Source organism: Procambarus clarkii, chromosome 32, assembly GCF_040958095.1.
Source record: "Procambarus clarkii isolate CNS0578487 chromosome 32, FALCON_Pclarkii_2.0, whole genome shotgun sequence".
NCBI classification, from domain to species: domain Eukaryota; kingdom Metazoa; phylum Arthropoda; class Malacostraca; order Decapoda; family Cambaridae; genus Procambarus; species Procambarus clarkii.
In genome coordinates this window covers 30,408,212-30,431,362 of record NC_091181.1, presented here as the reverse complement: position 1 = coordinate 30,431,362, position 23,151 = coordinate 30,408,212, and the positions used below count along the sequence as shown (strand labels likewise).

Genomic DNA, 23,151 nt, shown 5'->3' with positions numbered 1-23,151 from the left:
CGACCCTCAAAGCATAATGTTTCTTGGAAACATGTATGCCTTGCTGCTTTTCATTGTGTGTCCGAGTCTGTTTTTACCACACAGTCAGAGAAAATTCAATACTGTACTGGTATGTTATGATTTAGGAATTCTCTCTTGCTGCTTATGAATGTGTAGAATGGTGTAGACTGAATTTATTTTAATTCTACCTTTAAGAATTGATAAACGTTTATTTTTAATTTCTTTGAGGTGTGTATTTTCCCCGACTGTGTCCCACAAAACTGGGCAAATCTCATTTCAGGTAGATTTGTATAATTTCAGTAGTTAAAATTAAAAGTCTGCTTTTTCATCTGTAGTTAAGTAAATGATTCTAAGGTTTGATATTTTACTCATTTACTCATCATTTCTGGCATCTTTCCTTTGTATTTTTTACATTTCTCTTATATTGAATCATATGGTAATTATCCAAAAAGATACAAATAAAACTTACTATTCACTTAAACACTTTTTTATGGCAATTGAAAAATATATGATACTGTAATTCCCAATCTAGTTTTTTTCATATCCCTACTTTGGGCTTCTTACACTTCATTACATTCTCACATCTCTACGGTAAATCTGTTTCTGGTGTTCTAATGTTACAAACATATAAAGAATAAAGAGAACTGTATAAGGCCTACAATACCATGCAAGAAAGCTCTTGCATGGTATACCTACATACATACTGTATATGATCATTGCTTGAAACAATAAGAGATGCACCACAAGACTGGATCTGATGAACAAAACCACTCAATGTACAGGTTTGCTACAAATCGCTAGAGTGTCATTTCTTATTCATCTTTGTCTTTGAAATTCTTGCATATACCGATTATAAATTACTTTGTACTGTAGCAAAGTAATTGAGAGTAATATAATTGCTCCAAACTCTCATTAGTTTCAGTGCATACAATAATTAGATGTGCCTGTTAATTTCACATAATCTAACCCTAAGAATTCCACATTCCAAGAAGTTCTACACTAATATGCACTAATGACAATTGATCTCTCTTCCTAAGGGTACAGGATCAAACAGGCCAGCAGACAGGTAACCTGCAAAGATATTGGTCAGTTTGGCAAAGTGCGGAGAAGTTGGTAATACAAGCTCCAAGAACGGAAGCGTCATAAGTCAAACTCGAGTAGTGGTTCAGTTACAGACACCAAGAGATATACCTCAGATCTTCGACAACATTGACATTCACCAGCACCAATGTAACTTATGTCTACGTTTACGTGTTTGGGTGATGAGACACAGAGTGTTGAAGTGGTTTTTGATGTTTGTTTAATATAGTCTTGGTTACAGTAGTTGGTTGTTGGCAATGTAATGGCATGTTGTGACAGCTGAGATGAAGCCTGGAACAGAGAGCTTGAGTGAGGTCAGGGAAAGAGAGCATAGAACATGGACCTCGAACGTGGGAGGAATCAAAGGGCTCGAATTCAGGTGGGATCAAAGAGCTTGAATGCGGGAAAAGAGCTGGAAGTTCGAGTACCGCCAGAATCCGGCCGTCTGCTCTGTAACAAAGCTGAAGAGTCTTGTGAAAGTATGAGCAAACACAACAAGTGTTACACTGTTGCTGGTGAATATCAATGATGATATAGATCTGAGGTGTGTATCTAGAGTATCTGTAATTGTACCACTATTCAAGCTAGACTGAATGACAACCCTTCCCTTTCTTGGGCCTAAAATTACAAGCTTTTCCTCACTTTGCCCAACCGACCAACATCTTTGCAGGTTACCTGTCGGCTGGCTAGAATGATCCTGTACCCTTGGGAAGGGATATTAAGTGTTATTAACACATATAGGATTAGTGTAGAACTTCTTGGCATGTGTAATTCTAAAGAACAGGTTAGGTGAAATTAACAGACACATCTAATTATCTGCACTAAAACTAATGAGAGTTTGGAGCAATTATATTACTCTTAATATAACTGCTACAGTACTGAACCTTTAATTTTTTATGATATTGGTTGTGTGTAACAAATCTATGTACTTATAACCATAAATAAAAATATTAATTGAATTTTTAACAATTCTTTCATCAATAAAAATATATACTATACACATTACATGGAAGCAACAGTACTTGCAATTATTCTAATATCACGAGGTCCAAGTCTGCAACATCCACCAATCACAGATGCACCCAAGCTGAACCATTTTTTTACCTCGTTATCATAAGGCCATTTTGAGCCATTCGCCCATCTGAAATTAAAATTAATTGTCAAAACTGCACATTATAATAAATTTGTAAACATATGATATTTTATAATATATAAAAAGCACTTTCCTACGCCCTATAGATTTTATATACAGGGGTAACTGTTCAATTGACTGCTTTTGTGTATCTATGGATGCAGCAGACATGAGTTGTTGTGGTAAAAAAAATTCAGTACAATGGCAAAATATATAAAAGTGCTTATAGGGATGGCCATTTCCTCAGAAGTAGGTTAAGTAATCTGCTTTATGTGAAGCTGTAATTACCTAAGTTACAGGATGAGAGCTACGCTCATTGTGTCCTGTCTTCCCAGCACTTACTGTCATATAATGCTTTGAAACTACTGACGGTTTGTCACATTATGAATGCAGTCCCAACATGCAGAATAGATTAGGGGAATTGAACAGTTTGTGCAATTTATTTATACTTGTTCTAGAACTTATTATTGATTCATATCTGCATGCTCCTCACAAAGAATAGCCTCCTAGATATATTAATTAATCTCCAGTTAAATTATCAATGCATATGAAATCATTCATGTAAGCCAAGATGCTTTTGTATATGTTAAATAAAGTTGTTTCTGATGATTTCACTGCCAAAAATAATACCATGCTGGAATTGAGGCTCGAAGCTCAGCACTGGAATGTGCAGTTCATTGCAAACAACGTTATAACCCCTAAAATTCATAATTACCTCCCCCTATATATATTGTATCATTATTTCCTTTCATTACAATATCTTTCAGAAAGTATTCATTATTAGGATGATAAGACAAGAGCACACATATCTTACCCTTTACCAGCAATCCATTCTTCTCCAGAATTGGGGTACACAACTCTAGGAAGAATGGATGGCGGAGGAAGGGTCGGGTTTGCCTTCTCCAAGAGTGAGGTAATGTACTGGGGTGGACTACAGTTTACGCCAACTGCTACCAGCTGATCTCCTGCCATTTCATAACACTTCTTGGCAGCTTCTCCAAAATTGTCTCCATAATTGGTGTATTTCCCATCCTATAATACAACAAAAAATATAGGCAACTTTACTAGACAACAGTACAACATTTTAATTACATACACTCAGTTTTTATAAATAGTTTTGCAAATTTTATACAGTGAATAATTTGCCCTACTTAACTACTCTCGTGTTTAAATGGGTACAAGTACTACTAAAGTGCATCCTTCCATATTTGGTCCACTATCATTGCTCTTTAGGCTATTACAACTTTACCTACTACCAAATACCAATTTACTACATTCTGAAGTAGTCTACACTAGTAATCCAAATCATATGGGGCCAACCCCAATCTGAATCACCCAAACACAAATTAGCTGAAATTCTTTAGAGGAATGTAAAAAAATTAACATTCGGTATTTTTTGTACCACAACCAACATAATTTGCATTTCCATATACAATAAACATAAATTTACATGTTTGAAGGAGAATCTTCATTTAATAAATGCATTTTAATGACAATGACAAATTTAAACTTACCTTGGTGGAGTTCACATCTGCTTGATTGATGAAGGACTTCAACTCTGTTCATTTAACTAAGCTAACCTTAAAATTAGAGTACATGTGCTTGGTACGATCACACGGGAAGGGAACTATCAGGCGAATGCGCCAAGTCATTTTGACTTGTCATCGTCATATAGCACTTAGAAGGGGTCAGGATAAGGATTCGGGATGGGACGGGGGGAAAGAAATGGTGCCCAACCACTTGGACAGTCGGGGATTGAACGCTGACCTGCATGAAGTCAAGGATCATGCAACTCTGGGTAGTTCATTTATTTTTTCTTGGAAATAGGTGGGACTGAAAACAAAGAATACAAGTCCTGGTAATTGTCCCTTTCATTAACATTTCTGAAATACTGTATAGTTTAATAATGGGGTGGGGGGGGCGCCAGCTGTAAGTGACCCAAACTCTCATGTAGGGACTGACCGAGTACAGTGCCAGGTTGTTATGCAGAGCCTAATAGTTTCAGATGTAAGCACAAGTGAATGCTTGCAGTTTATTCCATATTGGAATATCAATATTTTGTCAATACACTACCACTTAACAGCAAAATATTAAAATACCATTCTTAAACAGCAAATTTTCAAGAAAGGTGCAAGTGAAGCTTATTATTTTGTTCTGTTCTGCAAATAAATGCCTGTTTACAAACCTTATTCTTTATATGATTTATTCATTGTTCCTATCTAAAATGTCACAAAAGACTAACATAGAGGTTGGGGATTAATTGATGAAAACTGCTGTGAGGTACCAATGTTTTTCTCATTTATGGGGACAGGACATTTAGGCATACTGAGATTCCCCCCCCCCCCCCTAGACAAAATACTGATCTTTCCCATGATGCAACACACCTGTTTACTACTAGGCAAACAGGCAGGAAACCCACCCCAAACATCTGATCCTGCATGGGAATTGAGCCTGGGAACAAGCTAGGTTTGTGTGCAAACCTCTGCATCTTACAGAAGGGGATCCACATGACTGTCCTAGTTAAGAGTTCTGTAATAGATAATAGCCTCCCAACATTGTAGATACTACAAACCTTGCATGAAAAGCTCAACCAGGCTCTAATGTCTGGGAACTCTCGAAGTAAATTTAGGATTGTTAATGCTTCCTCCAGCGCAGGGATAGTCTCAATGGCTAAGAGGTCAACTCCAGAACTGATCAAAGCTGCCATACGAGGTCTGTGCCATTCCTTCATATCTTCAGGTGTAACTTTGGACACGTATGCACCAGTGTATTCGGAACCATCTGCCTGGCATGCTCCATATGGACCAATGGAACCTGCAACTAACACCTTTTTACCTGAAATTAGAAAATGTAAAGACCAATCATGCATACATGTTTCATCTTAAGAACATAAAAAATAGAGAAAATGAAACTACTCATCAGTAGTTTCTAGCTAGCTAATGAATTGGTAAACCAATCTTGATGGATATAATGCTCTTGTACAGTATGCGCAAGGTTCCCTAAAATGTTGAATACATTTGATTTACAGTATATTTGTCTTGAGATCTTACCTAGATCAGTAATTCAGTACAATACATTCTATCAATTGTTAGTTGGTCAGCTCCTGCCTTCTGCATTTAACCTTTGCTTTATATTTCTCTCCCTACCTTTTTCTCCTATTATGCATTCCTATTCTATTTGATAGTTTTCAACTTGTTATTTCTGGAGCCATTCTCTCCCATTCGATAAATGCTCATCCAAAAAAAAAAAAAAATATAAATGTCTCAATTACTATAACTGTAAAGTTAACATAATTCAAGTACAATTAATAGTAGTACAGTAGAGTAGGAATTACAGTTTTATTAACGCAAGATTGGTTGGTCCCCCCCACACAATGTATTATCCGATGTGCCTGCTACAGCATCAGCTGGTGTAACTGCAGTATCTGCTTAGCCTCATCTGGTGTGTCTGTATCATCTGCTTAGCCTCATCTGGTGTGTCTGTATCATCTGCTTAGCCTCATCTGGTGTGTCTGTATCATCTGCTTAGCCTCATCTGGTGTGGCTGTATCATCTGCTTAGCCTCATCTGGTGTGGCTGTATCATCTGCTTAGCCTCATCTGGTGTGGCTGTATCATCTGCTTAGCCTCATCTGGTGTGGCTGTATCATCTGCTTAGCCTCATCTGGTGTGGCTGTATCATCTGCTTAGCCTCATCTGGTGTGGCTGTATCATCTGCTTAGCCTCATCTGGTGTGGCTGTATCATCTGCTTAGCCTCATCTGGTGTGGCTGTATCATCTGCTTAGCCTCATCTGGTGTGGCTGTATCATCTGCTTAGCCTCATCTGGTGTGGCTGTATCATCTGCTTAGCCTCATCTGGTGTGGCTGTATCATCTGCTTAGCCTCATCTGGTGTGGCTGTATCATCTGCTTAGCCTCATCTGGTGTAGCTGTATCATCTGATTAGCACAATCTGGTGTTTTACTATTATCTGGTATGACTGCAGCATCATCTAGTTTGGCTCCAGAATTATCTGTAGGAATGACTGTATCATGTGGTGTGGCTGTAGACTGGAACAAAAGTACTGTAGTTACTAAATGAACAATTGCTGCCTTTTCTTTTTACTTACACCAGTGTTGTTTCAATTTCCTGCTATTTTCAAACTTTATTTGGGCTTGAAGAGAATCCTCAGCCTGTCTACACATTTTCGTTCTTCAGTGTAAATTATCATTATTTTATATTGTGCCAAAGCTAAATAAGAATAAATAACTGGCATACACTTCAAGCAATCCTTTCAATAGAAGGCAGAAATGGAGAGAGAAGTGAGGCCCCCCACAATATTGTTAAATATGTATAATTTTAATTTCCACTTTATCTTTACCTAGAGCTGGGCAAGCCAGTCGGCCGAGCAGACAACACGCTGGATTTGTGATCCTGTGGTCCTGGGTTCAATCCCAGGCACCGGCGAGAAACAATGGGCAGAGTTTCTTTCACCCTATGCCCCTGTTACCTAGCAGTGAAATAGGTACCTGGGTGTTAGTCAGCTGCCATGGACTGCTTCCTGGGGGTGGAGGCCTGGTCGAGGACCGGGCTGCGGGGACGCTAAAAAGCCCCGAAATCATCTCAAGATAACCCATCCTGACAACTAGCACAAACGAAACATTCAACCACAGCCACTATTAACATGGGTAATTGTAATTAAGAGCATCATGCTATGAAATTGAAGTTTTACTCTTACTTTTTGTTGTCATAGGAAAGCTTATGTATTAGCAATGTTTTGTGCATTTTTTTTTTTAAATCTGAAAATTTTACATTTTAATATTTACTTCACACACAATTTTCAATACAGTACAGTTGCCAGCTGTTCTTATAATTTAAATTTTGTTTATATTTATAAACATTTAGAATAAGTTTTTTTTAAATTAAAATGTGTTTATTGCAAAATCTTGGATATCAAATTGTCCCCAAACATATGACAGTAAAATAATATTTACCAAAAAATATTTAAATGTTTTGGTTTTCATATGTTTTATTATCCTTTTTTATATTTTAGAATGTTTTGAGTGAATTCCGAAAGCCATACCTAATACTCTATCTGAATACACTCTCACAGTAGAGAATCAGGGAATATGTCATTTAACCAAACTGAACCTTCATTATGTAGGGTGGAAGAATATTCATGAATGGCTTCCTGGGCAAGTTCAACAGAGAGATCCATAAGCCTTCTGGCTTCATCTTCTGTGGTACCAAGATGATCTTTGAACCCTACAATGCTTGCCTGATAGCTGGCTGTAGTAATAATATCTGCACCTGCTTCCAAGAATGAAGCATGAACCTGCAATTGAAAAACATTTCAGTATAATGCAATGCCTTTCTGAATATGTATACCAGTTCAGTTACGTAAATACCGTTTCGTATTATTTACAGCCTGTATTTTAATTTACCTGAAGGCCACAATCTTCTAGTGGCTTCAACAAAGATGAAGTCAGCAGCTTGTCAAAGATCCTCTCATTATTTGAGGGGTTTTCCAGGTGAATTTTACACACACACACACACACACTTTTAAATGTAGATATGATAGAGCCTTAATAGGATCAGGAATCTATACACCAGTTGATTGACAGTTGTGAGGCACACATGCGCACACCCCATCCAGTCTGCTGCTGTTGTTGATAGGGTAGTTATGTGTATCATTATACCCTACATGTAAGGTCTTGCCATCTTTATTTTTAAAAGCATTTGCCAACCTTTGGCCATCTGCGAAGTTTATGTACATCGTTTTGCAAGGCCTCAATATTTAGCCAAGTAAATTTATCCTGAGAATTTATCCAGTAAAATTAGGCAAGTACAAAGTAACCAAACAAACTTACTTTTTTTATTGCATCAGGATTGGTGGCAAGGATGCGGGCACTCCACAAAGGGTCTCCATCCACAGAAAACCCATCCTCTTGCAAGGTTGAGGCCAGACCACCATCCAAAATCCATGGACGACCCCGAAGCATTATATGCAATTTATATCAAATTCTAGCAGAATTCTGTAAGATATGTGGGTGGTACATTTTGTGTAGGCTCAAAGATTTTGAATTAAGAGGTCAAATATATTAATGATTATTGAGTGACACTGGACACATCAAAAGCACAGAAACTTATCTTTGACAGTTAAATATTGCAGCAGATCCCAAGAGGCCAACTTAAGTGTGGCATCATACATTTATTAACTGAATCATTGATCTAACTCTTTTGATCATGGTCAATAGCCTGTTATTGACTATGACCAAAAGGATTACAGCACAACCTCGATTTAACAAACTATACAGAACCAACGCTAATTCATTGCAGTAAGGAATTCGTTGCAACCAGAGATGCCTCCAAGATGCATTTCCAATGCATTATGGGCTGATTTCAATCTATAATATTGAAACTACCGAATGATCATGTCTGCCAAAAAACGTAACAACATCTAGCTTATTTTTCCCATTACCAGCCTCAAAACTCATTTTCAAAATGTAGCAGGGCTATATCTGTATGAACTAAAAACCTTGTCAACTCAGAATAAAAATCAAGTACTGTAATAGAATTTGGTTTTAAATATCCTCAATAGCTTTCCCAAGGCTCTTAACTATTTCAAATAATGCCGAGTCCATCTACAAAAATCATCAAAACTGTTATTAGAGCTATAATAATACAGTAGTTACCATTCACACCTAATATTTCCTGGGTTCTATGGGCTGATTTCATTGAACAAAATTATAACTTCAACCTGTCATATGAAAGACAACAACCAGGAGAGAAACTGTCTTTAAAATATTTAACCAGATCTAGCATATTTCTTGTGCCCAAGCCTCGAAATCTCATTTTCAAAGGAAAGAGGGTCCGTATTTTACTGAACAAATACCTCGGCAACTGGAAAAAAAAAGAACCATAGAATTTGGTATTTAAACATGCTCAGTGGCTTTCCCACTGCCCTACTATTTTCTGTAATGTTGCCTCCATCTATGAACTCTGTTCCAACGTCCTGAGCAAATCCACACATCCCCTGCTTCTGCGAATTCTTGTTCGTCGAATTGGGCAAGTAAATCGAACATGAAAAGTGTGTTCCAACCAGAGATTGGCAAAATCGACGTTCGTCGAATCGAGATTCCACTGCAAGAACCAAGAATCTCCTCAATAGCTCTTATAATCATTTTCACTAAAGCACACCTTGGCATCTTCAGAAGTAGAATAAAAGTAAACATAAATGAGCAGACAGAGCAGTATATATTACTTTTAAGTATAAAGGTAGGCGAGGTGGTTATCCTGTCAAGGAAACTGGGATAATCTTGCCCTTCATTCTAATTGATTGGCTGGGACTGCAATTATGGAGTAAACTGTATTATAGTTTAGTTTTTGTCTTGTAGATTGTAGGATTTAAGTAAGTGTAATTTAGTTGTTAAATGGATGAAAGTGCTTTGTATATAAAACCAAACTATACAAGATATTCTGACCAGGAAATAAAAATAAATACGGTACTGTACAGTAGCCTGGCATTCTGCGAGCGCTATGTCATGGGTTCGTATCCTGACCGGGAAGGATTTACTGGGCGCAAATCCTTAACTGTAATCTCTGTTTAACGCAACAGTAAAATGTGTACTGGGATGAAAAAACGATTCTTCGCGGCGGGGATCGTATTCCAGGGACCTGCCCGAAACGCTACGCATGCTAGTGGCTGTACAAGAATGTAACAACTCTTGTATATATCTCAAAAAAAAAAAAAAAAAGTAACAACAGATCAGACAGAGCTTAAGCACTTAGCATCAAATACTCTCATTCAATTATCAACAGCCATCTTAAGCTTATTTAAGCCCTACAATCTACAAGACCATGACAAAACTATTAGTTTAAACCACATCTATTGCCTAAACTGATTAATGGGAATGCAGGGCAAGATTACCAAATCCCTTCAACAAAGTAACCACCACACATCTCTTCATACCTGCATGGAATACCAGCATATACTGCTGTCTCTGTCCACTGGAATTTACTTTCATTCTATCCCTAAAGAAACTAAATTGTTTCTTAACGAAACGCTTCAGGCTCACTAAAAGTATAAAATAAAATTTTAAGTTAATCGTTCAACTTCCAGAAGAAAATATGTGCAAAGTAAATTACCCAAAGAAGGCACTGTGATGGGAAGACTATTTAGCACCGTCTTTGTGACTTGTACCTTTAGGTGTTATGTGTGCCACACATTATAGTTACATAATTACGTAATTGAAAAAAAAATAAAAAGTTATGTAACCCAACAGGTAAACATCGCAACTCGGCTCCGGTGACCGGCAGGCGAGGCAGGAGCCAGAAGTGTGCTCAGCTATGAGGTTGATCCAGGAGTGTTATTAGGTAACCATTACCACCATTGCCACTACCTGCTCTTCATGACACAGGCAGGTCACACGGCGGTCACCTCCTGCAGAAGTGTGCTGGCTCGGTCCCCCCGCCACCCTCGCCTTCCTCAGTAGTAAACACACCTTACACCTTCTCTATTTCACGCAACATTTATTACTTCTTATCTTCTCAGTTCTTGACATTCCCATTATATGTTAAAACATGTCATAACATTATAAAAAAAAAAGTTTTTATAAACACTCATAGATCCTATTCTATAGTAATGTTGAAAGTGGAATTAGAAAGATGACTCGCCTGGCAGCTGCCAGTGATGTAAACACACGTCTGCAGGGTGGGTTCTGTCACACTGTGTCCCAGGCAGGCACTCCCGTCCCAGTCTGTCCCACTCAGGCACTCACACCCGTCCCAGCCTGTCCCACGCTACACGTGACAAAAAAAGGCTTCACCCCAACGTCAACAATATTGTACAGCGAGGGAGGCAGCGATATGTGAAGGTGTCTTCAAATCTGACACCTTGCATCATTGACGTTATTAAGGGTACTGTACTGTATTATAGAAGGTAATTAGCTCTCTTAGCAGATTTGGTGTGATAAAAGCATGACAGTTTTAATTTATGTTGTTTCTAATGGGCAATGGTCCTTGTACAAAGTGGTAAAGACCAATATATCACCTGACAGCTATGGAAATCCTCTATAGTGAATGCAGCTGTCGGTGCTGAAAGTAATGTATTATACATCCAAAAGGGTAAAAATAATGTTTAACTTGCAATTTTAGACCTATTCAATAAATACATCAACCTTGTCCCCAGCAGATTGTATTTTATAATTAACTTCAATAGCTGCAATGTTTGTATATAATGCACTCTGAATTTTTAGGTTAGGTAGGCATAAGGGGGTAATTATGGTCTAATTATATTTTATAAAATAGGTCACCATCCATTCTGATATACTGTATAGCCACATTCACTAAAAAATGCAATGTAGCAATCCAGCAATGGTAAATTATTTTTGTCCCCATCTGTTGGACACGGATCACTTCATACAGCAGACAGTTCACATACAGATTTTCAGGTCTAACCTAACCCTTGCTCTAGTGTAACTAAGAGTGGATGCTTGAAATAATTGACAGAGTGTTGGCCTGTCTGATTGTCGTTTGCTGTACAGGGGAGAGTAGGACATTGGTTAGGAACGAAGCTAGTGGTTTACTCAGAAAAGAGATTTTGATCTATAATTTAAATCTTATTTTGAACAATATTTAGAAAGAGAATCTGGAATGCGTACTTTATATTTTGGATACTTATAATGTGCAGAGTAAGTTGGATTTGGTTTACACTTATGACGTAGGAATTAATAATACAAAAAATATTAGTCAAAGGTTGTATTTTCCACAGTATAAAGGAAAAATCTAAATTAAAAAAAATATAAATATAAAGCTCAATACTGTATAGATTACACAGAATTATTCCTCTTGAGTCTTTTCATATTGTTCGTTAAATTTGTATTCATTTTGAAGAGAACTACTTTGATTAAATTTTACTGTATATATATAATGTTTTTCCAGAATTTGTTGAAGTAAAATAATCAAAATGGCTCACTTGACATTCCGACAAGAATACCTGCAGATGCCTCCAGTGACACGTGCTTATACAACTGCTTGTGTTATCACCACCATACTTGTGGTGAGTTAACATGCTTATTTTTAAATATCAAAGTTATTAATCTATTATTCATATATACCTGTCATCATTTTTTAGACAAGTGTACTTAGTACAAGTGTTTTGTACTTAAACTGTGCTTTCAATGACTTCTATGGTTCTATTTTTTCCAACAGTAGTGCTGCCTTTATAATCACTGTACATTATCTATACACTGCTATAATCTCAAACTTTAGTTCATGCTAATGATAACCACAGGTTGTTGTTCATTGGAATATTATCACAAGGTTTATTATTTCTTGGAATATCATGCTACAGACATCTTTACAAGCCATACTGTACTTTGAATTTAGTCACAAGCATTTATTTGCACATGTTTGCTGTCTTAGAATTTAATTGTCAGCTATATAATATTGGCTATATTGTATTTTGTATTATAAATTATATTAGAATAATTTACAAAATCAAAATGTTGTTTTTCTATTGTACATTTTGTTGGTTTTCACAGCAACTGGATATTGTGTCACCATTTCAGCTGTACTTCAACCCTATCCTCATTTTCAGACATTATCAGGTAAGTGGAATTAAAGTAGCAGATAATCATTAGTTTCCAAACAGCAGATTCAGGCAGATGGTTTGGTTCACATTGTCATATATATCATCGCAACATTAATTTATATTACTACAGTATTGTAATTAAAAAATGTCTATCAGTTAATCTCATAATTCATAATGTGATATATTATGGCAATATTGTTATACTGTAATTAGAAAAATATAATTATTTTATAACACACACTTATCATTTTAGCTGTGGAGACTGTTGACAACATTCCTCTTCTTTGGGACTATAGGCTTTAACTTCTTATTCAATATGATATTCACTTACCGTTACTGCCGCATGCTAGAAGAAGGCTCCTTTCGTGGACGTACAGCTGATTTTGTCTTGATGATGGTAAGATCATTCTGGGAGTGTTCATGTAATTAAAGTGAAATAACAAATTTTTATAGCATCCTTTTTTTGTGTGGCACTATCCACCTGCTTGCTTTATGTATACCATAAATGTATTTGGTATGTAAAATTTGACCTATAGTCTTTATGTATTTAGTAGCCAGCTTGATATAATATATGTTTATCTCTTAAAATGTTAAAATGTTTCAATATACAGTACTGTACATTCAAACCAGATTTTCTAATCACATTGAATATTTACTTTTCCTGAGCTAGCACCCCTCGTCCGCTCCAATAGCTATGTCACCAATACGGATAAGACAGAGTAAATGTTCCAAGCTTGCTAACTCAAGTGTAGCAAGGTTGAGGAACACCCCTGGCAGGTAGAAACAAGCATCAAGACCAAAGTAGACCCATCAGAAAAAGCTCTGAAATCATACAACAGCAAGCAGCCAAAAACACAGAGTAATGGAGCAAAGACAAACCACTGGCAGGTTGAAACTAAAAAGTTCAGAGGGAAACTAGAAAGCCAACAGACATAGGAGGGTAGAAGGGATCAGTTCATTTTAGCAGTAAGTTGACCTCTGATTCACACAAGTATCCCACCATTTGGAGTAAACAAGACAGTTGAAAAGGTGCTCATTTTGGTGTGCTGAGATTGTTACTGGAAGCCTAGCATATTCAGTGTTCTATTCATGCCAATTACAGAAACTAACTGAACAACCGATGTACTGCCCAGAAAATGGCATTTCATCACACTTAAAATTTATCCAATATGTTTTCTTTTTTAGCATATTCTAAATAGTTCATACTGGTATTTATTTGCATATTATTTGAGTGGATGTACTTGATGCTGGTGTCTTTGGCAATTTGAGAATTTATTTTTCAGTTAATAATGTATTATACTGTATTAATTAACATTAGTATTTGTATGTTTTCTCAGATATTTGGTGGAGCATGTATGCTGATTTGTGCCATGTTCTGCTCCCTCCTGTTCCTGGGTCAGGCCTTCACCATAATGCTAGTGTATGTGTGGGCACGGCGGAATCCCTTTGTTCGCATGAATTTCTTTGGCATTCTCAACTTCCAGGTACAGTAATTAAATGCACATTTTGGATTTAACTCTTAATATTTTTTATTTGGTTAATACAGTATTTATTTTTATTATTGGACTGAGAAAATTGACAATAATATCCACAGATAGTTACTGTATTATTCATTCAAATTCCATAGCCATCTTCTGTGTCTATAAAAGAATATCTTTCAGTCCAAGTTGGAGGCCAAATGCATAGGACTAGTGTCATCAAATTTTGCAGGGTGACTGGTCTTTGTCTGGGGATGATTATGGGTGGGTCGGGGTCGAGCCCCATAACCCCCCCCCACCTCCCTTGTGTGAAATGCCGAAGTATACTAATTTCCAACCATGCAAAATAAAAGACTTTATCCACACTGAGATTACAGGAAGAGGAGAAAATGAAAAGTAGAGGTGGAGGCGAAGGGTAGGGAAGTTGATGAACAAAAAGGAAGGTGGTAAATGGTAAGGAAAGGTGGTGAAGTGTAGGGAAGGTGGTGAAGGATAGGGAATGTAGTGAAAGAGAAGGAAGATGGTAATGATGATGGTTGTAGATGGGATACCTAATGGTTTCAGGATAGTGAAAATGGTTAGGGTGACGAAGACAGTATATAGTGAAGATGATTACAATGAGGGATGTGGTCATGTGTAGTTTAGATGGTGACAGTGTTGAAGGTTGTTTGAAATGAAGATGGTTACAGTGGGAAAGATGGTGTGTAGTGAAGGTAGTTATAGTGATGAAGATAATATGTAGTGAAAATGTAGCATCCAACACCCAAGTATTGCCAGTACCCCCCCCTCCCCTCTAGTTCTGCTACACGTTGTCATGTTCTGAATATACGCTAATTTACAATTTACACAAGGAGTACAAAGTTCAGGGATTCCTTTCTTGATTGCCCACATGTGATTGACACAGATCTAGGTTCATATTTAAGTAACAGTATTCTTATGTATTTTGTTTACTTTTTTCAGGCTCCTTACTTGCCCTGGGTGTTATTAGGCTTTAGTGTTCTCCTGGGAAACTCGATCCTGGTTGACTTGGTGGGAATTGCAGTTGGTCACATCTACTACTTTCTCGAAGATGTTTTCCCAGCACGATCTGGAGGCATCAGGCTTTTGAAGACTCCACGTTTCCTGTAAGTTGCTTTTTTTCCCCAGTATATTTTTACAATATGTAGTTTCCCTTTGCACAAATGCTTCATGGTCAAATATTTACACAACATTTACAGCCGTCATGAACTCATGCTATTCATTACATTTTTGCATTACATTATAGCCTCTTAAATCTGGCCTTCCATGTAACCAGATATGACAGGGCTGATTTCATCAAGACTTATTTCACACAAGAGCAAATTAAGAATCTGTAAGAGCATTCATGTAGATCATTGACATTGATCTACATGAACTCCACAAATAGTCAGAAGACTGGCCAATGCTTTTTAATATTGAAATATGCAAGACCTTGCATGTGGGGCTTATCTTGAGGTTATCTTGAGATGATTTCGGGGCTTTAGTGTCCCCGCGGCCCGGTCCTCGACCAGGCCTCCACCCCCAGGAAGCAGCCCGTGACAGCTGACTAACACCCAGGTACCTATTTTACTGCTAGGTAACAGGGGCATAGGGTGAAAGAAACTCTGCCCATTGTTTCTCGCCGGCGCCTGGGATCGAACCCAGGATCACAAGTCCCGCGTGCTGTCCGCTCGGCCGACCGGCTCCCTATGAATCCATGTCACAACTACCAAATTAGCAACATTACCTTGCAGCAGAATGATGAGGAAAAGAACGTTGGAGTCAGAATCCATCATTCACTGAAAGTTGCACAAGTGGGAGGTGCAGTTAAAAAGCTAACCAAATCCTAGGAATAATGAAGTGAACCTTTAACTTTAAGGAAAAGAAGGTAGTTATTCAACTGTATAAATCTCTGGTGTGCCCCAACTTGGATTATTTTATCCAAGTATGGAGACCTCATCTTCAGAAAGACATAGCTGCTTTGGAAAAAGTTCAACACTGGGCAACAAAAATCCTTCCAGAACTAAATCGACCCTCATACCAGGAACATTTGAGGGCCATAGGGCTAACACTGCAAACCAGACATCACAGGGCAGTTCTCATCAAAACTTTTATAATACTGAACAATTTAGAGGATGTTGATCAAGGCAACTTCTTCAAAAGGTCGGCTGTAACACAAACAAGGAGCAACGGTTTCAAGCTCTTCTCTGATGATTTAAATTAAAACTTGAGACAAGTTCGTTCATGTTAGACCTGTACCAGACAGTACTTCTTACCTATCAATACTTATCTATCACTGACTAAGATGAAGCGAGATCTAGCTCTTTATGCCCTGCTTCCTAGTCGTTTATACCTGGTGCACTAATTACCTGTCAACATTAACATTTTCATATTAATTTTTCTTAAAGTTGTGAATTGAATTGGCTTCAACACCCTCGTCTTTCAATGCATTCCACTTGCTGACCACTCTTACAGGGAATAATAATTTCCTTGTATTTCTTCGAGTCGGTTGCATGTTCAGCTTCCACAGATATCCCCTTGTTCTACCTCCTTTTAATTTAAATAGGCATCCTTTGCCCACTTTGTGTTCCCCTCAGGATCTTGTACGTAGTGACCATATTCCCCATGTTTCTTCTCTCTTCTAAGGTTGTGTGGGCGAGTTCCCTCAATCTGTCCTCATGGCTTAGCCCTGTCAATTCTGGTGAGAGATCCATGCTAGTGCTGCATACTCAAATAATGGTCTTACAACCTATACAGTGTGTATAGACATAAAAGCTTCTTTGTATAGATCCTCTTTATGGCATTTGTTTTTCAAATTGTTTAAACTTTTTTTTTTTTTTTATTTAAGAAACATGGAGCAGCCTACCTGCCGAACACCAAATGAACCTTTTTGACATTTGTTGTATTTGAAAAAAATTCATTTCTTTCTGCTACAAAAAAGTCATTGCTTTGCAACATCTCAGCAGTTGCCCCTTTATATCCCAGCATCATTAGCATCTTTAAACAAAAACAACAATTTGCATCGTCGGAGGGGTCCGAGAATGTGCGAGAAGCAGCGCGACCCCACCATGTGGTCTTGTCGTCGTTCAAACAAGCAGTCGCTATACGAGCCGAATTGTCGGCGATCGTTACCCAAAATGTTCGCCATTTGAGGCAATCGTCACTCGAGGTTCTACTGTACTGTATACCTGCAATCATCATTTTCACCATTTCTCTATCTCTCATGGGGTGCAGAAGCATTTGGCTTTTTACTGAAACGGTAAAAAGGTGAGTACCCAGCCCAGCTTCCTCCTCTTTTTATCACAAGGTTGAAAGAAAGCAAGACTGTGTGCACTGTCGTGAACATCCCTAAACTAACATTTTAATAGCATTCATAAATTCCAGTGTGCAGTTATGTGAGCCGAATTACGAGGGTCCAAACTACAATCTTCAACCGGAAGAGCGACCTGGTGGTTTTCCTTGGGGTGAACAACCACGGGGAGAACAGCAGCAGCAGCAGCAGCAACAGTAAAACTGCAAGTCAACCTTGAAATAATTAAAAACAAAAAAATTATAATTATAATGGTAAAGGGTTCCGTGCAATGCCTAGGACTGTTTTCACTAAGGCCAATTCTCATTTTAAGTCGAGATCAGTGATAAATATCATTAGTTTGAAAGCACAGAACTTCTATTTGAGAAAGAGCAAATCTTGGCATAGCTTTATCCTTTTGTATATTTTAAAATTTTGTACAGTCTGTCTGATTGATACTGACTGCTAGCATAATTGAAGAGACTTTGTCAGCAGAAATAATTTTGATGCAGCGATATGAAAAACCAGCATTTACATTTAGGGTAATTATTTTTGTAAATTTCTTTTCTTAATGCTGTAACTGGAATGGCATCACTTGCTTTCTTCTTTAAAACACTTCTATTTTCACACTGTTGAGATTTTCATTGATGATTGTTCGATTCTTCATTTGAGTATTGTTAGACAAACTAATCGAGACCGAGAAGTACTGAGCGAGTTTGTGTATACTGCATTACTTCGGTTGTACTTAAAATTACTGTTGACAGTAATTGACAGAAGACAAATTTGCAGTATTTTCAGGATAAAGAAATCAAAGATTTATTCCACAAGTGGTTAAATATTCTTACTGGTTATCGTGCAGGTTTGTTACTTGCGAGGCCCTCAGCATGCTGAGCATGGGAGCATAAGTCACAGTAACCTGGCTGGGACAAATATACACTAAACCATTGAATTGAAGTGTTAATGCTTTGGTCTGTCTTCTGTCATTATCATGTTGAAACTGATAATGATTCAGACAGTATCGAGTTGTTGCTAGTTAGTTTGTGGGGGTTTATAGTTTATTTTGGTTTAGAATTTGATACTTCTATTAAAGTATCAAAACAAGTTACAACATAATTGGCAAAAATTATTAGGAAAGATGGTTAGTATTACTGTAGAGTGTTAACTAGAGCATTATATTACAGAAATTCTAAAACAGTGATGTATAGCTATCTTGGCTTAGCACTTTTATTTATAATTACTGTACTTACAGAAAGTCTAATAAATTGATCAATTCTGAATAAATATCTTTTAAGTAATACATTTCCAGAGCGAGAATTTACATGGAGTTAAAACTTGAACAGCAGTAGGAAGTCGAACCTAAATTGTAGAGGAACATTTTCATACTACAGTATTGAAATATACAAATATATGGTTTAGTGTTAGTTTTGTTATGTTTTTATGTACAGTAATATTTCTACTGGGGGATTTAGCTATTTAATGTAACCATCTTCTTGTACGTTGTCACTAACTTTGTCTGTATAATAGTGTATAAAACATGGGTATGTTCTAATACATAATTACTAGTAATGATATTAGTAATCACTGCAAAAAGTAATACTAATACTGTTATGTCATTGGCCATTATTCCCGAGCTTCTGCTTTACTTAAAACATTGAGCATCCTATGGACTTTATACGTGTAATATATGCAGAAGTGTGCAAATATAAATATAAAATTATACAAGCAATATATTTTGCTAGTATAAGAGTGTGAAACTCTCTTTAGAGTTTCAGGATATATGTGACAGTATGGATAACATCAGAAAAAGCATCACGAAAGAAAGTTTTTTTACTACTTCCAAATTTGTGCTTCCATGCAAAGTAATAAAGAGCCATTGTGCAACTTTAATGTTTCTCGAATGCGCAAAGTTGCATCAGCGTCATCATCCTTACAAATAAAGATGTACCAAACTTGAAATGCATTTGCATCCAGAAAGCCAGTGATATCATTCCACTGTACGGTAGTATTATATAAGCAATTAGACTACGAATTATCCAGTTTATGCGAGCCAAATTACGTGTTAATTTGCTATTCCTAAATAATCACAATCATATTGATGTGTGTGTATCCTTGTTCTGGTATAAAATTGGACCAACACCTACAAGTGTTTATGGACAAAGTGAACTTGGCAATGGCAAAATACTGACATTAAACATGGTATTCTGGTGTACTAAAGATGAGGCTGTGTATACACTGGTTCATCCATTGCTGGCCAAACCCAACGGTGCTTTACCTAACTCACTGAGGAACACACAAATCATCCACTACATAATGCTGTATTACAATACTGCACTATAGATTTTGTCTTTTCCAGTGAAAGGAATTGTTTCATATTACCATCATGTACTATCTTTACACGATTAACTAATCTTCATAATTTATATTTAAATAACAGGTAGAGAATAAATGTTCTTTGGACATTCAAAAATTAAGACTACTCTAAATTCTTTTATTTAATAGACACGATACAACTGTTTTGTAAACCGTGACAATTTTTGCTTTGCCCAAATTATATAAACAAAGTATTGAAAGATAAATACAATCTTAAGCTGAAAAGCATACAAAACCAATGCAAATAAGCTCATACACTGCATCAAAATATGTTTGTAAATATGTGCTGTCAAACTCAGAAGCTGTTAGTAAAGAAACTGTCAATAAGATTCAGTTGATTAAAAGGATTTGTAATTATTGAAGATGTTTACCATATATACATATCGCCTAGAACTCTCTTGACCTGGCCAGGATTCGAATCCCTGCTGCCCAGGATCACTTCCCTGGTGTACAGAGAACTATAATCATTACACCATTGAGTGTGTAGTGGTTATAGTACACTGTATGCTAGGGGAGGGGGTGATCACGGGCAGCTGGGATTCGAATCCTGGTTGGGTCAAGAGCGTTCTTGGCGATTAATGGTTCAAGGGTTCATGCAGCCTTTGTGTCACGATATACAGTATATTATTTATATATATATAATTTCCCTAATTGATGGATTTTGTAAGATTTATTACATTTGTAATATACAGTAATAGTAAATTATATTTTGAGTTTTCAAGTTTTAGATAAAACAGACTACCCTGTACATGTATTTCATCACCCATGAAACCATTTTTTACATAAATAAGGAGAATGTTTGAAATCCTTTACAGGCACTTAAGATGCAACTTTTTTTTTTTTTTTTTTTGGGGGGGGGAGGGGGGACAATTGCCCATTTTCTGCCCTAATGAAGTTATATTTCTCACAAATTTGATAAGCATTTGGTATATGTTGAACTGCTGTACTGTATTTGACTTTGAATGCAGGATATATAATAAAATTGTACATGCATTACATGGTTTAATATAAATTGTGCAAAATGTTTTGCTTCCTAATTTGATGCTACAAGTTAACTAAATCTAGATGTAAAAGTTTGGAGCATTACATTTAAAATGTTTTAGGAAAGTTTATATGTGATGGGGTAAAAGGAACTCTACTACATGAGTAATAGTGTACTTATATTTAATACTTACCTTTGACCTTTTTATATATGCTGTGCTATATTTTCTCATATGGAGTGTGACTTGTTATCGATGCAAAAACCTAACTTGGGTCTCAGATTTGTTATTCCATAATTATGTTTGACAAATGTGTATGCCCAAAGATCAAATCACTGCATATAAACAAGTTACTGAATACAAATTTTTGTTCCAATATGCCGAATGAAGGATAGATACGAACTTTTGAATGTTTATGTAGTTTTGCCCCCTCATGCTATTAACTTGGGTTCAGGATCCTGCTACAGAAAGTTACTTCAAACTTCCAGAAGTCAGATATGTACCACCATTTCTTAATACAATACTGAGAATTAAAAACTTTATTGGGGGTTATATACCAAGCATGTCATGCATAGAGAAATATTTGGCTCTACGATGTTTCTAGAATTTTAAAATTATCCAGTGCATTAAAAGTTTTGTAAAACACGAGATACTATATTTTATAATAGATATCTCATGTTTTAGAAAACAACTGAACCAGAATGTTCCCTCCATTATTTAATGGATAACTATTTCCTATAATGATGAATTCTACAAATACCTACAAAATATTCTTGGAACTACAGTATAGTGAATTTAATGTGATTTTTACTTACTTGGTTCTGACTTGGTACCTTCTTTTAGTATTTACTGTATTTGAATTACTAAATTCCGAGTATTTACAAAGTAATTTTCACTACTTGTTTAATAGTTGTTCTTCAATTTAGTGAATTTGTTTCCAGTATCCTATGACATTAAGTGGAAATTTATCTAACCTAATTGCATATGGTAGTTCAAAAGATATGCAGTGCAACAGTGTACTGCCAGATTTATGTTTTGGTTTTTGCAACAGTATATAGCATTTACCTGTTTATTTTTGTGTGATCCACTATAGAAATGAGAGGAAATTAGCATTTACCCAAACTTCCTACACTTTTGGTGTGGCTAAATATAATTTTTGCGTAACCCTCAAAGAATGGCAATCATAAAATATGACACCTTAACTGTACATAAACAAAAAATTAAATAATTACTTGTGGAATGTTGAGTTTTAACGGAAAAAAATCTAGCTTCATATACCATTGACGGGGGAGGCATTGGATGGAGTGAGTACCCATTTTGAATTTTGATGGTTTTCATGTTTGTTGCATCTCTTTAGTTTACACAGTGTTGAATAACTTGATTTATGTGATTTATGTACACATAATTGATGAAAACAGTGATGGATTACTGTATATAGGCTTACAATGTAATATGTACACCTGTTCGCAGCACTGCTCAAAGGAAGTGCCATGCAGCCCACTCTTTGCTGTTATTCCATCTAGTAATGTCTTTACAAAAAACACTGGTGGGTATTGGCATATTGTGATCTGATGATAACCACAAGCCAGTAGTGTATGATAGTCTCATTGCAAAATGTGCAGTCTTTTTCCATGGGTTTTCATTAAATTCATTATGTCCATATAGAGGTATTTATATAATTTTGGTGTAAACCTGGTGCTATTAGCTAAAATTGGCAAATGACGATAACCATATTCACCTAGAGATCAACATATGATGATAACCACTCTTTAAGGGTTAAGAAATGCAGTGAATTATTGAAATGATTGTTTAAATTACTATGTATTGATCAATTATCTGTATGAGATTTAGTTTGTGTATACTTATCCTGAAAAAAAAAAAGGAGTAGTTAAGTGAGTTATGTTTGCAATGGTTGTGGAAGCATTGTTGATAATGAAAATCTTTATAAAAAAAAATTGCATTTGTTAAAGATGCATGGAGCAAAAATAAATGAGCACAAAAATTGTGACCTTTAGAGTTTCCCTTCTTAAAGTTGTTGCTTCTTTTTTTCCCACTACAGTATCTGCAAATGGTTAGATATTCTGAATAACAAGATGCCATACTATTTAGTGTGACTTATTTCTATGGCCTTCCTTTAGGCATCATATAAGTGGAAAACATCTTTAGCTTGGTTATACATTGGCTCCACAAGATTAAGTCATGGGTACTGTACTTAATGGAACAGAGCTCTGCACATTACTGTCAGAATTGCATT

At 36.5% G+C, this 23,151-nt stretch overlaps 2 protein-coding genes across 5 annotated transcripts; one reads left to right on the top strand and one right to left on the bottom strand.

The window, feature by feature from the left end:
• Nucleotides 1-471: 471 nt before the first annotated feature.
• On the bottom strand, nucleotides 472-10,710 carry LOC123759335 (homocysteine S-methyltransferase YbgG-like). 3 transcript variants are annotated; one of them, XM_045744234.2, is made up of 6 exons: nucleotides 10,592-10,710; nucleotides 8,060-8,224; nucleotides 7,341-7,524; nucleotides 4,785-5,047; nucleotides 3,027-3,244; nucleotides 472-2,221 (listed from the first exon to the last, which is right to left on the bottom strand). In XM_045744234.2, exons 2-6 carry the CDS (start codon nucleotides 8,189-8,191, stop codon nucleotides 2,083-2,085), a joined length of 936 nt encoding a protein of 311 aa, XP_045600190.2. In that variant the 5' UTR covers nucleotides 8,192-8,224; nucleotides 10,592-10,710; the 3' UTR covers nucleotides 472-2,082. The 3 variants fall into 3 exon arrangements, with proteins under 3 accessions (XP_045600190.2, XP_069191182.1, XP_045600193.2); XM_069335081.1 differs by lacking the exon at nucleotides 10,592-10,710 and adding an exon at nucleotides 10,473-10,496; XM_045744237.2 differs by lacking the exon at nucleotides 10,592-10,710 and adding an exon at nucleotides 10,338-10,470.
• A 156-nt stretch (nucleotides 10,711-10,866) lies between these two features.
• On the top strand, nucleotides 10,867-22,899 carry Der-2 (Derlin 2). 2 transcript variants are annotated; one of them, XM_069335083.1, is made up of 7 exons: nucleotides 10,867-11,108; nucleotides 12,132-12,249; nucleotides 12,734-12,799; nucleotides 13,037-13,180; nucleotides 14,121-14,267; nucleotides 15,222-15,385; nucleotides 17,643-22,899. In XM_069335083.1, the coding sequence occupies exons 2-7, from the start codon at nucleotides 12,157-12,159 to the stop codon at nucleotides 17,767-17,769; spliced, it is 741 nt and encodes a 246-aa protein (XP_069191184.1). In that variant the 5' UTR covers nucleotides 10,867-11,108; nucleotides 12,132-12,156; the 3' UTR covers nucleotides 17,770-22,899. The 2 variants fall into 2 exon arrangements, with proteins under 2 accessions (XP_069191184.1, XP_045600194.2); XM_045744238.2 differs by having other exon boundaries at nucleotides 10,867-11,130.
• The last annotated feature ends 252 nt before the right edge of the window (nucleotides 22,900-23,151 follow it).